Genomic DNA, 17886 nt, shown 5'->3' on the forward strand with positions numbered 1-17886 from the left:
CTCACCAGCAGAGCAGCTGGGGGTTTGGCAGGACGTGCTCCAGCCTGTGGAAGTTGAGCACGCGGAAGGTGAGCGCGGCGGGCGCGGGGTTGTTGGCGAAGTGGCGGGTGATGCCCGCGGGGAAGGACAGCACCATCTCCCCCGTGATCTTCACGATGCACCTGCAGCACCCAGCACACACACGGGGGGGGGGGGAGAAGCAGAACAGAGCAATTTTTGTGTTTACAGTACACTAAGGAATTTTTTTTTATGATGAGTATTTTAGTTTCTGTTAACCGATATTCTGTAATATACTAATTTCTTAATATTTGCATGCAGCTTATAGAAATTACTGAATGACTGTGTTTCATGGCTTTCTTATCTATAAACCTTATCTTTAAACCTATTCTGCCATGCTTGGAACAGGATGCCTGTTGGTTCTTTGGTATTTGTGGCATTATCTAAACCAAAGAGGCCCTAAACATTCACATGGCTGCTTTCAAAGTCACAAATTGCTTTCATTTCTACCTCACTTATAATTTTAAAACTTTTTGCTAGGCACTCATATTTATAAGATTTTTCTACTTCCTCCCCAACAGCAAAGGGAGCAGCAAAGGGGGGGATTGCAGCCCCCCCCCATGCCACCCAAAATATCTGAGCTGCTGGTGGCCTCAGAGAGAGCACAAACAGCACAAGGGATCTTTATATTAAATGTGCTCTGTTAAAGGTTCTTATTATTCAGTATTTCAGTGAAATTGCTTTGCCTTTGGTCTGCCCTTTGGGGTTTCATCTCTCAAAGCACAGCTGGGAAGGCCCTGCCTGTTTCTGCTGGAATTCCATCCTGCTGCAGCCCCCCTGGCACCTTTCCTGTGCTGCTCCCTGCCATCCCTCACCTCCCTTCCCCACGGCAGAAACATTTTGAAAGGAAGAATCTCTGCCCTGTCCTGCCCCTGCACACCCTGGGCCACGTCACCTCCTGTCCCACAAAACCTCCCCAGCACTCCAGGGGGGAAGTTGGTGCCTTAAGTTTGAAGTTTTTTCTTTATATTAAAGGTTCTTAGGAACTTTTCACAGAGTGGTGAGGACAAAACTATTCTACTCCAGCTGGGGACTCAAGCACAATCTCTTCAATCTTCAGGCCCTGAGCATGAACAATGTGAAGAGAGAAGGGCAGGCAAGCAAGGAGGATAAATCTTAATTATTTGAGGCTGTTAATGGGACAGTTGATTTCTGTATGGAAATGAATTTAAACCCATAAAAATGTGAGATCTCCTGACCAAACTCTCTTCAGATTCCATCCTGGAGCCATCAGGGCAGGGCCAGACTGTGGCACTGGGGCTGCCAGGGGGTGACCTTTGAAGGCCCCTCAATAAATTCCATTTGATTCCTCTTCATTCTGTTCCAGCTCTGTCAGAGCCAAAGCAGGGATGTGGGAACTCCAGGTGGCTCTTTAAATGCTGTTTATTGTATCCAGATAATACAGCAATTTATTTATGATTTTAAATGCTGTTTGTTCTCTCCAGAGGATACAGCAATTCACAGGGTGTGGGTGACAGAGCTCAGGGTGGGTTTCTCTGAAGCCACTCCAGTTCTGGTTAAAATGCATTATTTACTTTTCTTTTAATGCATAACAACCAATCACTACTTTCACTATTACCTATAGCCTATCACAACTACTAACATTCCCATATCCATGTTCCTATTCTCCAATCACACAAGTTAGTGTGTCACAGTTTAGGCTAAAAGTTGTTTTTTGGTTTTCCTGCTGTGGAAAATTCTGAGATGTTTCTTCTACTTGCAACATTGGCTTTCTTGTTTGCCTGTAGAATCATTTTGCTTGGTAAAAACATCTATTTGGGGTGGGTTTATCCTTTGCTCTGAGCCATAAAAACCCTTCCAACTCACATACTAACATACCTTTAGCTTTCTTAGTTATCCAGTAAGATTGGCTCAGCAATTCTTCTACATCAAAACTTGCTTTTATTTCTATTCCTTCTTCAGATTTTACATTCAAAGACCTTTCTGCTTGTCTTGGGTTGCAATTCAGGATGTGGCCAGAAATGTGAATTCTGTCCCATTGTTAAACCAGCTGGGGCAGTGCCCCTGATCTCCTGGCACATATTCTCTGCTAATGGGCTTCTTTAAACCAGCTGGGCAATCATCTTTATTTTTCCCATGACGCACCCTTCATCCAGGAGGTATCACCTGTTAATGGGCCATTGTTACAAACTGGGTGTGGCAGTGACCTTATCCGTGTGGGAGATATCTCCTGTTAATGGGCCATTGTTACAAACTGGGTGTGGCAGTGATCTTTATCTCCTGGCACACATTATCTGCTAATGGGCCATCTTTAAACCAGCTGAGCAATCATCTTTATCTTCCCACAGCCCATTCTCCCTCCAGGAGATATCTCCTGTTCATGGCCAGTGAGTCCCAGTGCATGACTGATAAAATTCCATCATCCCACTGGGAGATGCTCCAGCCAGGGCAGGAGCCAAGCCTTTCCTACCCAGATAAAAACTGAGATTTTGGACACCAAGGCACCTTCTCTCCACTGGATCCCAGAAGAAAACCAGGCCCTGCCACATCATCCCTGGAGCTTCAGAGGAAACTGCACCTTCTCCAGGAGCACTGCTCCAGCTGAACCACATCTGCCCCTGCAGGAGGATGCAGCACCATGGAATGGGACTGTGCCACCACCCTGACTGACTGACTGTGCCAGCTTGGATTCTGACTCTGGCAGGGTTTGGGATTGTTCTTTGTAATATTGCATTTCTATTGTAATTTTCCTAGTAAAGAACTATTATATCTTTGCCTGAGTGCCCCTTAGTTCCAAAATTACAATAATTTGGAGGGAGGGGTTTTGCATTCTCCATTTAAAAGACAAGCTCCTGCCTTTATTAGCAGACACCTGTCCTTCAAACCAGGACACTGTTATCCATCCATCAGACTTCCATCCTTCCCCATACATCTCCCCTAGCCATCCTCACCCCAAAATCAAGGGGCTCAGCACCTACTTGTTGGGGTCAGCCCCTTTGAAGTACGCGTTGACGGTTTCGGTGAAGGCGGCGGCCACGGGCAGGGTGTCCTGAGCCCCCATGGTCAGGGGGCTGGGGCCTCGAGACGAGCCTGCAACAGAGCAAACAGCCCCCCTTGGCACCTGCCCCAGCCCTGCCAGCTCACCCTGCCCAAAAAAAACCCCCCCAGGCTTTGGATGAGGCTTTTGGAGAATGATCTCTGCCCCCCTCCCGCCGCTGCCCAAAGCGAGCAAAGAAAAGGATGGAGGTGGCAGGAGCAGCATGCGGGGCTGCCACAAGGCAGGCTTTGCATGACAGTTTTTGCAGTTGCTTTTTTTGTTGTTGTTGTTTTTTGCCCCGTAAAAAGGGGCTGGGGGGGTTCATTGTGCTGCCACCGGGGTGTTCAGTGGGATCAGGGTGGTGGCAGTGTCCCCCTGGTGTCCCCACACGAGCTGAGGGGACTCCTGCAGTCCCCAGCACGCTCTGCTCTCCTCTCCTGCCCTGTGGGTGCACCCAGCAGCATCCCCCACACCCCACTCACTCCACAAAACACTCGGTTTTCAGGTTTTTTTCAAAACCCTTCCTAAGAAGAAATCTGCAAATGGACAGAAACCTGGAAGAACAGAGGCACTGCTTGTCCAGAGCAGCTGTGGCTGCCCCTGGGCCCCTGGAGGTGTCCAAGGCCAGGCTGGACAGGAACCACCTGGGATATGGAAGCTGGAACAAGCAGATTCAAGGTTCTTTCCAAACCAAACCTTTCTTGGATTCCACAATTTGGAAAAGGAGAGAAGTTTGTTTTGGTGGTGCTGTGCATCCATGGACACTTGCCAGGCTCTGAAATAATTCAGCCCTGCAGGATCATGCCCAGGTTTCCCTTTGCTGGCCAGGAATTGTTTCCAAAAGACATTTGAGGATGAAACCATCACTGCAAGTGCTCCTCAGGAGCTCCAGGAGTGCTGGAAACCCTCTGGGGGACCACAAGTCCTGTGCCCACCACCCAGGGGCTGGCACAGCTGAGCCCTCACCTCTTCCCCATGGAAAACATCCAAAGATCAGCCCAGATATCCAAGACACAAACACCCAAAAAAGCCAGGGGAGGTCACTCCCAGCCCTGGCTCTGCCCTTCAGCCTCATCTGTTTCCTGCACTGCACCATTGGGGAATTTTTCTTTAATACCACATTAGCATTATTATGAGGTGAAGCATTATTATGAGGATTATTTTGTCCCAAACAGGATAAAAGAAGACCAGCAAAGGATTCCAGAGGGGCATCTTATCCAGGAACCCCCTCACTCCATCACCATCACTGCCAGGAGGGTGGAAAAGGGATGGATCCAACCTGGGGTTTGCTCAGAGTTAAAGCTGTAGGAACTCCAAATCCATAGAATTCCAAAGCCATAACAAATCCAAATCCATAAGAATTCCAAAGCCATAGGAACTCCAATGCCATAAAAATTTCAAATCTATAGGAACTCCAAAGCCATAACAAATCCACACCCATAGGAACTCCAAATCCATAGGAATTCCAAAGCCATAACAAATCCAAATCCATAGAATTCCAAAGCTGTAGGAACTCCAAATCCATAAAATTTCCAAAGCTGTAGGAACTCCAATGCCATAAAAATTCCAAAGCCATAACAAATCCAAACCCACAGGAACTCCAAAGCCACAGAAATCCCAACACCAGCTCCAGGAAGGGCAGCATTTCCACAGGGAGATAACTGGGAAGCAAAACTGAGCAAAACCTGTCACATTCCCTGAGCTCTCCTGTTGGGCCATCCTCAAAAATAATCCCTTTTTTCCCTGCTGCTTCCCATTGCTGCCCTTGGGAATAAAAGGGATTTGGGAGCAGGAAATTGGGATTTGCAGCATTTCTCAGGGGAAGCAGTGCTGTCCCTTCAATTACTCTTTAAATTTGGGTATATTGATGGGAGAAATGATGGTTTCCACCAACGAGGAGGAATCCTCACACCTCCCCATGGGTTAATGGAGAAATCCTAAATGTTTTTTCCTAAAGGCACAGATGAGGGATTCTCCCCTCCAGTGCCTAAAGCAGAATAAAATTGTGAAAAGCTGCTGCAGCCACACCTGTCCCTCTGGGTGACACACCTGGAGAGGCTCAGGGGAATCAGAGATTCCAGCTGGATCCTTTCTGGGAGCAGATCCAGCTGGTCTGGGATGGGCACTTGGGAAATCTCACCCACATTAATTACCCTAATGAGCCCAGAGCCTCCTGCTGCACAGCCCAGGGTATCCACAGGGATTCCCTGGTGGAATTCCCACTGGAGAACAGCCACACTTCCATTGAGGGCACGAGCAGCTCCTCAAAACACCACAACAGTCATGGGACAACACAGGATTTTCTAAAAATCCTCCCCAGAGACATCACTGGAGCAAATCCCTGCTCCCCACCCAGAGCAACAACCCCTCAGAGCACCAACCCAGCTGCTATCCCAGGGATATTCCAGTGGAAATCCTGATGGGATTCAAAACCACCCTCCAAATCTGCCTGTGGAGGGGGGACTGGAGGTGTCACCAGCAGAGGAGCCCCAGGTTTGTCTCTAGGAAGGAAAAATGCAAAAATTCCAGCTGGGTTTAGCCTGGACCCCACCCCAGAGCAGAAAATGAGGGGCAGGGGGGTCTCCCACGCTTCTCATCTTCCATCTCTCCTTTTCCCTCTGCATCTGTGTCCTTGATTGTCCAGGATGGAAAATCAGGAATAAACAGGGGGATCCCATGGATGGCCGGGCTCAGCTGGGATGTGGGAATGTGAGTCCATCTGAGCAGCAGCAACAAAATATCCTTATTTCTAATTTCTCATTTTTCTGAAGACCATGTGGGTGGAACTGGGTTCCTTGGTTCCCTCCACTTTTCCTTCATGAATCCATAAATCCTCCTCTTCATGGCTAAAGAGAATAAATTAATTTTCCTGCTCAGTTTTTTCACTAAAAAATAAAAGTATAAACTATTTTAAGTGTTGGAATTATTGTCCAGAAACCTGAGAGACAAATCCAGCAGCTGTGGCACAACTCCACCCCAAACCTGCCTTTTCAAAAGTCATTTTTACAAACATTTCATTTGTATGAATGACTTGATAATACCAAAGAAAAAAATATAAACCCATTTTATGGAGCCTTGAATCCAGCCATAAGCAGCAGAGCAGCTTAATTTGCTTTATTCTGCCCTACAAAAGGTGGAAAATGAAGCTGTGGAGGGATCCCAGAATGAGACTCTGCATGACAACATCAGCACATCTTCTTCCACACAGGGACAAACTGCCCCATGTCCATCAAGCACTTGGAACTTGCCACAAAAAATACCCCAAAACAACCAAATCCAGAAAGAATCATTTCTGGATCCAGAAAACCATCAATTAAAAAAAAAAAAAAAAAATCCAGAAACCATCATTTCCCTTCTGGCACTCCATGCCCTGAGTTCCAGATGCCAAACTCCTCTCACTTCCCCACACATGAAATTTTTTTGGTTTTTTGTTTTTATTTTCAAGTTGGGCTTAAATATTTAGAGACAGACCAGGAAATGCAGTGTGTGGAGGTGAGGCAGCTCCTTGCTGGGGTGAGGGATGGTCCTGGAGGCAGAGCCACACTCCTGCAACCCCAGGATAATCCACCCTGAGCTCCACACACCACCAGCACCAAACCCAAGGATTCCAACACAAGGTTCAGATCCCAAAGCACCAGAAAAACCCCAAATGTGCAGAGCTGAGAGAGGGGCAGGAAGGGAGCACAGAGAAAAGGGAATGAGGAGCTGGAATATTCCTGCTGAGGGATAACCCTGCTGTCCCCAGCTCTTCCAGAGCCTGAGAAAGGAAACCCAAACAGGATTTGGACTGGAAACAGCTCCAGGGGGAGCAGCTCCTCCCCGACACCTCTGGGGTCAAAGCTGGGAGATGCCATCAGAGTGGGAATTGTCAGAGTAGGGACCTTGGGGCTGAGGGAAAGGAGGGAAGGAAGGTCCCAAACCCCCTGGGCACCACCTTGATCCCTGCCTTGGCACCAGGGTGGGTTTGCTACGTGATCCCAAGCAGCCCATGCCAGGCTGTGCCACCCTGGGTAACCCCCCAGCCAGGCTGTGCCACCCTGGGGTCACTCCCCAGCCAGGCTGTGCCACCCTGGGTGACCCCCAGCCAGGCAGTGCCACCCTGGGCCACTCCCCAGCCAGGCTGTGCCACCCTGGGGTCACTCCCCAGCCAGGCTGTGCCACCCTGGGTAACCCCCCAGCCAGGCTGTGCCACTCTGGGGTCACTCCCCAGCCAGGCTGTGCCACCCTGGGTCACTCCTCAGCCAGGCAGTGCCACCCTGGGGTCACTCCTCAGCCAGGCTGTGCCACCCTGGGGTCACTCCCCAGCCAGGCTGTGCCACCCTGGGTAACTCCCCAGCCAGGCTGTGCCACCCTGGGTCACTCCTCAGCCAGGCAGTGCCACCCTGGGGTCACTCCTCAGCCAGGCTGTGCCACTCTGGGGTCACTCCCCAGCCAGGCTGTGCCACCCTGGGGTCACTCCTCAGCCAGGCTGTGCCACCCTGGGGTCACTCCCCAGCCAGGCTGTGCCACCCTGGGTCACTCCTCAGCCAGGCAGTGTCACCCCAGTGCAGGAGGGGACACTCTGGGATCACACATGGAGCCATTCTCCAGCCTGGATCATCCCCCAGCTCTGCCCGAGGCACCACAACAGCTCCCCAGGATTTACAGATTCCCTCCCGGCTGCCACAGAACCTCCTGCTTTTCCCTCCGCTGTGAAAAGGAAAACGAAGCTTCCCCCAGGCCGGGGGCTCTCCCAGCAGGACTCACCCTTTGTCCTCTCGGGGATGTGACACAGCTCGGAGCAGCCACCGGCCCCAAACCTGCCTCTCCCCTCCTGCATCCTCCCCTCCTCCACGAGCGACCCAAAACCTCCAGCCTGGCACAGCCTGGCAGTGCCAGAGCATCCCGGAGCCCTTCCTGCCCCAAACCGGGATGGGAGCGGGGGAGGAGGCGGCGAACCCGATTCCCTGGGGCGGGAATTCCCACAGCAGCTCCGGGCAGCGAGCAGGAGAGCGGGGAGGAGCCCGGGCTGGCAGAGTCAAGGTCCTCGGCAGTGCAAGCGGCTCCGCTCCCTGGTTCTCACCTCCCTCTGGCAATATTCCGAATATTCATTCGGGGTTTTGGTTTTTGGACGGATTTTCTGTCTTTTTTTTTTTTTTTTTTTTTTTTTTGTTTGTTTGTTTGTTTGTTTGTTTGCTTTTTAGGAGATCAAGGATAAAAGATGGATCAAAGAGATCAGCGGGACGAACGGCACAAACCGAATCAAAACGATTGCGGTCGGACCGGCGATGCCCATAGCATTCCTCACGGGAAGCTGGATTGGATAGAGCCTGTAAAAGTGGATAGGATGGAGCCTGTAAAAGTGGATAGGATGGAGCCTGGAAATCTGGATTGGATGGAGCCCTGGAAGGGAACCCCGGGAGCGAGAGAGCGAGGGGAGCGAGTGGTTACCGGGCGTGCTTTGCACTACTTACCTTCGAAAGTCAAATAAAACTTTCCTCTGTCAAACCAAACGAGGGAAGGCTGTTCATTCTCTGTATGGCCGGGAGTTGAAGCGGGATGGGAAAGGTCAAGGAGAGGGAGAGAGAAGGACACAGTGTGAGTCACAGAGCAGGTCATTAATGTCGCTACGGGGAGGGGCGAGGCTGCGGGGCGGTCACGCGTGCGGGGACAGCGCGGTGACACCGCCGGCTCGGGACACGGCAAGCGGGAAGCAAAGCTATGGAAGGCCGGATGGAAGAGTCGCTCTGCTCTGGAGGGAGCTCTCGCTTTGTTCTGCCCACGGTAGAAGAGTTTTGTCGGCTCATGCGCTCCTGCAGAGGGTTCTGCCCGCGCTGCTCAGCATTCCCGGCGGGATGCTGCCACACTCGGGGACAGGGACACGGGGCTGTTCGCTCTCGCATCTCAGGACACGACACTTGGCAGAGAACCGGACACACGCACACACAGCAGCGGATCCTAGCTGGAGTCTTCCCTTCCCCAGCACAACCAGCTCCAGAGCCACCACGCTGGAACAACTCGGGATGTGAGAGCCGAGGGTGGGGGTGAGTGGGGCGCAGCTGCCAAATGAACCTTTTGGAATTCGGGAGGTGCCGACTTTTCCACCTCCGAGTCCTTTGAGTCACTGAGAAACTGTCATGCAAGGTGCTGCGAGCGGTGGGGGCCGCTCCAGAGGCGGAATTCTTGGAAAACTCCCTGCTAGTACAGTACCTGCCGGCGTTTCACTGCGCCTTTCAAACGCGGGCAGTTTGGCAACAAAAGCATCATCCTCTGATAACACAAGCAGAAGAAACGCAAAGGAAGGAAAGAAATAAAAAAAAAAAAAGAAAGAAAAAAAAAGAACACAAAAAGAATGAAAACACGGATCCCAAGTGAAACCAAGCAGCGCACTTGTATCAACGCAAAGACAGAGAAATGACGGGGGGGGCACCGAGACGGGATCAGAGCTCCGTGCTCGGCCGGGAACTGTCCAGACTGACATGAAGGCAACGAGGAAAGCACACCAGAACAGCACGGGGGACACGAGGTGGAACAGCCCTGCCCGCGCCCCCGGGCGAATTCCATCGGATTTTGCCGCGGGGAACGGGAGATGGTGGGGACAGATTGGATTGGGGTGTCCCAGCCCCCCAGTACCCTGGTTCCATCCCTGCACACCTCCCAGCCCAGCTTTTCTCTTTGGGGAGCTGGAATTGCTCCCTCCCCTGCTGGGGATTTTCCTGGGTGCTCACCCAGCACCGGTGTCCCCTCTCGGTGGGACGAGGAGACGCTTTCCCAGCAGATCCCAACCCCTGCCTGTGCCCCATTCAGCTTTTCCCAAGCTTTGGGCTGGATGCCAGCAGGAAAGTTTCCTCATCCAGAGGGTGCTGGCACTGCCCAGATCCCCAGGGAATGCCAGAGCAGCTCTAGGAGTTTGGACACCTCTCCCAGGGATGCCCAGAGCGGGATTTTGGGGTGTCCATGCAGGGCATGAGCTGGATCAATTATCTCTGTGGATCCCTTCCCACCCAGCATAATCCATGCATGGAGCTGGAGTGCAACACCTACAAAATCTGGGATGCTCCTCCTGGGTGCCCCGTTTGGAGTTGCCCAGTCAGGGGTGACCCCAGAGCCCCGATTTTGGAAGGAAAACCTCCGTGGAGGGTGTGGGAACCCAACTTCTCCCCCCAGACCACAAAATGCTTTCTTTGAAACCTTTTCAAGCCCATCCTCACAGACTTTTAGCACCCCTTTGTTCCTCTTTATTTTATAAAACATTTTCAGGGTGTTCTGTCCCTGTCCCCAGCCTGGCTGTCCCTGTCCTTGTCGCGGCTGTCCTTGTCCCTGTTCCTGTCCTTATCTCTGTCCCTGTCCTGCCTGTCCATGTCCTGCCTGTCCCTGTCCTGCCTTCCCTGTCCAGCTTGTCCCTGTCTTTGTCCCTGTCCCGCCTGTCCCTGTCCTGCCTGTCCCTGTCCCTGTCCTGCTTGTCCCTGTCCATGTCCCGCCTGTCCCCTCCACCACAGCCGTGTCCCTGTGGCCACCATGCCCTCAGGCACGGCTCAAGGCCACCGGCAGTGCCACCAGCGGGCACAGGGGACACTCAGAGCTCATTGCCCAGGTGACATTTCCCCAGCAAGGTGCTGTGACAGTGCCCAAGAGCCAGAACAGGTACGAACACCTGCGACACCCGCGAGTGAAGCAACACAGGACGGAGACGCGGCCGGAGACCCCAACAAAAGCCGCGGGGAGGGCTCGGTGCCATCGGCGCCACCGGTGCGGGGACAGCGCTGTCACCAGCCCCTCCCAGCCCCGCAGGCGCCGCTCCCCGCGGTGACAGCAGTGACAAAGCGCTGAGCCACGGGAGCTGCGCTCTCCGGGGAGAAAAGACAAAGGAGGAGGAGATGGAGCTGCGGGCAGCGAGGGGCGGCAGCCAGGGAGTGGCAGCGGGGACAGAGGGGACAGGAGGGGATGGCGTGGGGGGACCCGCGCCTGGAGCTGGAGCTGCCAGCCAGACTCGATTCCCAATCCCCGTCTCAGCCCCAGGCGGGGTTTTAGCAAATCCCGCTTATTTATTTGGTTTTGTTTTGTTTTTTTCAGGACACTCCAAAAGGGAACTGCAGCGCTTGGCTCTGCTCTAGGACGGGCCGAGGGGATGGGAAGGGGCTTCTCCAAAACCCCTTTTCCTGCTAACTGCTTTAAGGGCCAGTGTGAATTTAAGGCATTCCAACAGATTGAATATTCCTGGATCCCAAGGTCTGGCTTCCAGCCCCACTCCCCTCCAGGCACAAACATCCCCTGCAAAGAAAAAAGCTGATTTCGCCCCAATTTACAGCCCAGAACCACATTTTCCATTACAATTCCCTTGACTTTCACCAAACATCTGAGAAAACTTCCCTCGAGGCATCACCCTCCTGACCCATCACCCCCAAAAATCCATTGGGCATTAAAAACACAAACTAACAAATCCGACCCCCACCCAAAAAAAAAAAAAAAAAAAAAAAAAAAAAAGATCGAGGGAATGAAAAAGCCTCAGGAAAGGTGAAATAGCAGCGGAGCTGCGCGTGGTTACCGACGGTGGGAGTGGTGGCTGCGCTCAGGGAATTGGTGGAGGAAATGGAAGAAGTGCTCTCGGCGCGGGCCAGAGGCGCGACCGGAGGAGGGCTGGAGGAGTGGATGGGAGGGCTGAAAGGTCTGGACTGCGGAGAAACACAAAATGACACAAAGTTAAAGAAAATCCGCGCGGAAACATTTGCAAAATGTTAAATTTCGCCCGGTCCCTCCCCATTGTTCTGCTGGTGTCTCAGAGGAAAAGTTTGCTTTAATAGTAAATTTGTCAGAATAATTAAAACATAAATTGTGCTAAATTAAAAAAAAACAAAAAACAAAAAACCAAACAACTAGAAAACAAAATACCAAAATTTTAAAAATGAAAATAAACAGTAAAGCACTAAACTATAATCAATCAGATTTCCTGCAAAATCCCAACAAAACACGTAAACAAAATAAAAACACGGATCAAAAAATGTGCAATCATGTAAACAAGAATTTTAAAATATATAAATGAAGTATAAAATAAACAATAAATCAACTTCTGCATTAATTCCTCTTTCAAAAATCCTTTATTCCAGCAGCTGGGCATTGGGAAGGGAGCAGTGCCCACCAGTGCCAGCTCCCCTGGACCTTAGGGATCCTTTGGGGGTTATTTTATACCCACAGCAGCAGTGCCACCCCCAGCCCTGGCACTGTCCCCTCCATCCTGGCAATGCCACCCCTGGGACGTCCCCCTGTCCCATTCCAGTTTGGCAGTGCCACTCTCCAAATCTGGCACATCCCTTGTACCATTCCAGGTTGGCAATGCCTCTCTCCACCCTCTATCTCATTCCAGGCTGGCAGTGCCACCCTTGACACATCCCCCTGTCCCATTCCAGCCTGGCAATGCCACTCCCCACCCCTGGCACTGTCCCATTCCATCCTGGCAATGCCACTCTCCAAATCTGGCACATCCCCTGTCCCATTCCAGGCTGGCAATGCCACCCTCCAGCCCAGCACTGTCCCATTCCAGGCTGGCAGTGCCACTCCTGGCATATCTCTCTGTCTCATTCCAGCCTGGCAATGCCACTCTCCAAATCTGGCACATCCCCTGTACCATTCCAGGTTGGCAATGCCTCTCTCCACCCTCTATCCCATTCCAGGCTGGCACTGCCACCCCTGGCACGTCCCCCTGTCCCATTCCAGCTTGGCAATGCCACTTCCCACCCTGGCATTGTCCCGTTCCAGGCTGACAATGCCACTCTCCACCCTCTATCCTATTCCATCCTGTCAGTGCCACCCCTGGCACACCCCCCTGTCCCATTCCATCCTGTCAGTGCCACCCCCGCCCCCGTCTCGCCCCCCGCCCCTCCCCACGTACCACGTCGCTCACGGGGGGTTTTCCTGGGGGCAGCTTGGGCCGGGACGGGGGTCGCGGTGGCGGCGGGGGCGGGGTGCCACAGGCGGCCAGCGGCGTCCCGGGGCGAGCGGGGGACGAGGAGCCTGCAACAAACGGGAGCTGTGAGCGCCCGGGGGCATGGGGGCAGCACAGCCTGGAACATCCCAGAATAGCCGATACCCACGGATTCCTGCTCAGAATACACGGGAAGGAGGATTTGGGGTGATGGGTGAACCGCTGCTCCGAGGGTGACAATTGGGAATTAGGGATGCCCAGTACAAGGCAAAGAAGGGAAAGGGGGGAGAGGAAGGGTCTCCCAGAGAAGGGTGATGATCTCAGGGCTCACATGAACCCTGATGCAAAGGGGGAGGTCTGGGATCAAATGGGAATTTCAGCACGGAGATCCAGGAGCCTGTTTGGCTCCACAGACTGGAATTCCTCCCTGGAGAATTCCAACAATCCACACACTGGAATTCCAGCAATTCACACACTGGAATTCCTCCCAGGAGAATTCCAGCAATCCACACACTGGAATTCCTCCCAGGAGAATTCCAGCAATCCACACACTGGAATTCCTCCCAGGAGAATTCCAGCAGTAACTGGAGCTGTACAGAGCAGGCAGAGGTGGCACCAGGACACCAGGAATGGGACAGAGAGCTCAGACCTCATTCCCAGGAAAGTTGACCCAGGAATTGCCATGAGCAGCTCTGTGCTCAGCTCACACTGATGAGATGATGACTCCATAATTTCCCTATTCCAAGAGAAGAATTTCCTAAGGTTTTTGGGTGATAGCTCAGATTAATCAAAGATCAAGGCTGGATTTATAGAAACAAGAAGAGGTGAAGGAGAGCAGGCTCAGACAAGAGAGGGCCTGGCTTAAAAGGAGTGAATTCCAGTCATTCCTTTGCACAGCTCCAAAATCCAAGCCACCTTTATTTCAAAGCCTAATTTGGGAACCAAAGTCTGAATTTTTTTCCTACTAAAATAGGAAACAGAGAGGGAAAATAACCTTGCAGGACTGAGTGTCAGAGGATGGAGCCTTCCTGAGGGGGTTCTGTGGCCACCAGGTAGCCAAAGCCTGGCAGATGGTGGCTTCCATCCAGGGAAATGGATATTTCCTACACCAGGAGCTGACAGCAAGTGGAAACCAGCATGGAACCAGAAATCTGCTGGAATTCTGTGTGTGGAGGGGGTTTGGGACAAGTTGAGCTGGGAGATCACTCCAGCCCTGCCCGGGTGCCACCCAGGGGCTGTGACAGCAGGAGGAGGTCCTGGGGTGGCTCTGCTCCACAGCACCCAAAAAGGAGCCTTGGGGACCTGGGAGGAGAGGGAGAGCTGCTGGATCTGCTGCAGCTTTGGGAGGATTTGCAGCATTTTTGTGTGGCTGTGGCCACACTTTGATTTCCCTGCTGGCTGCAGCAGTCCAGGCTGAGAGAGGAGCAACGTGGATCTTCTGGGACAGGCTGAGCTTCTCCATCCATCCATCCCCACCTGGGGAGCTGGGAAGGAGCAGGGCAGGAGGAATCCTGGTGGTGCCAGCTCCAGCTGGACCCTGCAGCCCCCACAGGGACCCCTCCCACCCCCCCAACCAGCACAGAAAAGCCACCAGCACTGAAGCAAAGCCACACTTGCAGCACCAGCCACACTCAGGGGACCCTCCTGGAAGTGACAAACCCAGGCAGTGACACAAATCCAGGCAGTGACACAAATTCCAAGCTCCCAGGGGGAGGGTGGCAGGGTTGGATACGGAGCTGGGGGGCTGCACACCCACCCCAGCACCAGTGCAGGTTCCTCGAGGCTCTGTGGGGTGATCCCCCTCCAAAATCACCCGGGGGGATGCAGGATGGGGCTGAGCTGAGGCCAGGCTCGGGCTGCAGCTCCTCAAGCCAGGAGTGTGAGTAACCTGAGCCTCCCCCAGCTCGTTTGCCTTAATGAACATTTATAATTAAGCAGGTGAAGACAGGCAGAGGCAGCAGCGTGAGGAACACATCTCCCCATCCCCCGAGCCGAGAAGAACCGAGCACCACCATCCCCACCCGTGAATTACCGGGGTGAGAGGATGCGATAAAAAACAAACAAAAAAAACCCCAAAAATGAAACAAAACAAACCAAAAACCTGGATCTGAGGCTTGCCCAACTTGCCACAATTCCTCTCCCAACACAACCGCACCACCAACAACCACAACAACAACCACAACAACAACCCCGCGCCCAATTTTGGGGCGGCTCGGGGGGAGCTTTGCGAGCTTTGGGGAGGGCACGGCGGGGGCGGCACACACTCGGGCAGCACGGCACGGGCCGGGGGGACACAGCTCACCCCCAAACACCCCCGAGCTCACAGCACGTACCGCTGGCGCTTCCCGTGCTGCCGCCCGGTCCGGGGGACGAGACCACGGCGCGGTAGGTGGGCGGCGGAGGGGGCGGCGGGGTGGCTCTTTGGGCCGCCCCGAAATCTTTGGGGGAGGAGGCGGCGGGCTCGGCGGGATCCTCCTTAAGGTGAGGATGCTCGGGAAGCTTCTTGGGAGCCTCTTGCAGCTGCAGCAGCGAGGGCAGCGGGCGGGGATGCTCGGCCGGGCTACCCGCGGCCACCGGCGGCGACGGCGCCTTGTCCCGGGGCGACAACTCCGGAGCAGCGTTTTCCGGGGATTGATCGGAAAAATTGACCCACTTGTCTTCCGCCGTGGCAGCAGCAGATTTAGGGGACGGCACGGGGCCAAAAATGCTGTCCAAGTCATTGATGGACGGGAGTTTGTCCCGTTTGGGCTCTGCTGCTGCCTGGTCCCCTCCTGCGGTCAGAGGAGGTTTATTTTACAGCGAGCATTAGGAGAGGGCTGCGCTACTCTCTACGGGCTCTACTTCTACGGGAGACGCCCGAAAAAAATCGCCTTTTCTCATTTGTATCTATATAATTCATGGGCAAGAAGGTTTCCACCGCTGCCGGGGTGCGACAGGGGATGAATCCCGCGGGATCCGAAGGCTGGAGGAGGGAGCGTGCAGCACGAGCCGGCGCTCGCAGCCAGGAATCCCAAATTCCCCCAAAATTCCCAGCCTCGTTTTGTCCTCTAAACCACACCACGTCCTCAGCAGCAGCTCTGAATTATCAGATTGCTGTTAGCAGAGATCAAAGGTGTGCACTCAGCGCTCTGGCACGCCCCTCTCTCTGTATATATATTTATAAACACATATATATTTATAAATATATATATTTCGGCATGCTGGACACTGCTGGAGTCTGGGCATGCAGCACGGATGCACATGGGGGTGGATTCCAGCCAGAAGCAAGAACAGGTCGGGATTTTGGGGCACAGGTCGGGATTTTAGGGCACAGATCAGGATTTTGGGGCTCTGCTCACTGAGCCACCACACACCAACATTCCCAGAACCACAGATGGGAGTTCTGACTCCAGCACCAGCACAGATCCATCAGCCAAGCATTTCACATCCAGGGAAGGGAGATCCCAACCCTAAATGTCCTCTGGGATGCTCAGGGCAGCATCACCCCATCCCTACTCCTCAGTTTTGGGGATCCAATGGTTCCACATTTAGGGCAGGGGAGATAAAAGAGGAATTTGCTAAACCAGACAAGAACAGACCTCAGCTTGACAGATACACAAGGCACAGCCCAGCTGATGATGGGGCATTTGCTCCTGGGAAATGATGGATGGATGGACATGGACACCCTGGCTGCTCCCAGGAGCAGGAAATTCGGGATGTGGGAGCACAGGTGAGATGGGGATGGACAGAGCAGGGGAGCTCTTGGTGGCCAAGGAGCTGCACCCCCGAGTTCCCTCCCCAAAGCCACTCCCTCCCTGCTCAAATCCCACTTTTCCATCAACCAGCACCATGAATTATATTCCTGGAAGCACCTGATGCCCTCTGGCTGCATCCAGCACTTTTCCATCCCTGCCCACAGGTTCTCCTCCATTCCCAGCCCATTTCCCTTCCCTGCCCCAGGCTTTTCCCACCCTGCAGAAGGAATTTGTTATTTAATGCCCACCCTGAGTTATTTCCTCAGCACAGACCGTGCAGGGCTCTAGAATTGGGAATTTATCCCAGTTTTCAGCAGGATATTAAGGCTAATCCTGCAAATCCCAGACTGACTGATCCCAAGGCAGGGATGGTGTAAAGAACATTAATTTCACCGGGGTGAGACCAACTTGGGAGCCAAAAAAAAAAAAAAAAAAAAAACATTTGTGCTGCTTCTAAGGCAGCATCTGAAACCCCACAAAGCTGTGTCTGCCCCTGGCAGTGTCCCAGGCCAGGCTGGGGTTTGGAGCCCCTTGGGACAGGGGGAGAGCTGTCCCTGCTCATGGCACAGGGAACTGGACAGGATGGAAATTCCTGCCAGCCCAGCCCCGTCTGGAATTGTCTGAATCCCAAAGGAAGAAGATGCACAGGGACTAAATCTGTGCCCAAAACGCAGCCATGGGGACCTGTCCCCTCCAGGGTCATCCCAGAGCTGGGAATGGGAATTATCCCATCCCCAGTGCCATCTCAGGGATAGGACCTGTCCCCTTCTCAGAGCTGGGAATGGGATTTATCCCTCTCAGGGCTGGGAATGGGGATTTATCCCTCCCCCAGAGCTGGGAATGGGATTCATCCCACTTAGATCCAGAAATAGATCCAGTCCCCCCTTACCCCCAGGACTAGGGATGGGATTTATCCCTCCCAAGAGCTGGGAATGGGGATTTATCCCTCCCCAAGAGAGCTGGGAATGGGGATTTATCCCTCCCCCAGAGAGCTGGGAATGGGGATTTATCCCTCCCAAGAGAGCTGGGAATGGGGATTTATCCCTCCCAAGAGAGCTGGGAATGGGGATTTATCCCTCCCAAGAGAGCTGGGAATGGGGATTTATCCCTCCCCCAGAGAGCTGGGAATGGGGATTCATCCCACTCAGATCTAGGAATGGGTCCAGTCCCCCCTTGTCTCCAGAGCTGGGAATGGGGAT

The 17886-nt window shown here is 53.2% G+C and overlaps 1 protein-coding gene across 1 annotated transcript in view; it reads right to left on the bottom strand.

Moving 5' to 3' along the window:
* SGIP1 (SH3GL interacting endocytic adaptor 1) overlaps positions 1–17886 on the bottom strand; it is a 48301-nt gene that overhangs the window by 6481 nt on the left and 23934 nt on the right. The window contains exons 12-16 of the mRNA XM_079314478.1: positions 15287–15724; positions 12921–13042; positions 11580–11706; positions 2997–3108; positions 6–161 (exon numbers count right to left, since the gene is read on the bottom strand). Coding sequence (XP_079170604.1) covers positions 6–161; positions 2997–3108; positions 11580–11706; positions 12921–13042; positions 15287–15724 — 955 coding nt within the window. The remainder of the gene's footprint in view (positions 1–5; positions 162–2996; positions 3109–11579; positions 11707–12920; positions 13043–15286; positions 15725–17886) is intronic.

The sequence above is a fragment of the Erithacus rubecula genome (genome assembly GCF_903797595.1).
Source record: "Erithacus rubecula genome assembly, chromosome: 10".
NCBI lineage: Eukaryota > Metazoa > Chordata > Aves > Passeriformes > Muscicapidae > Erithacus > Erithacus rubecula.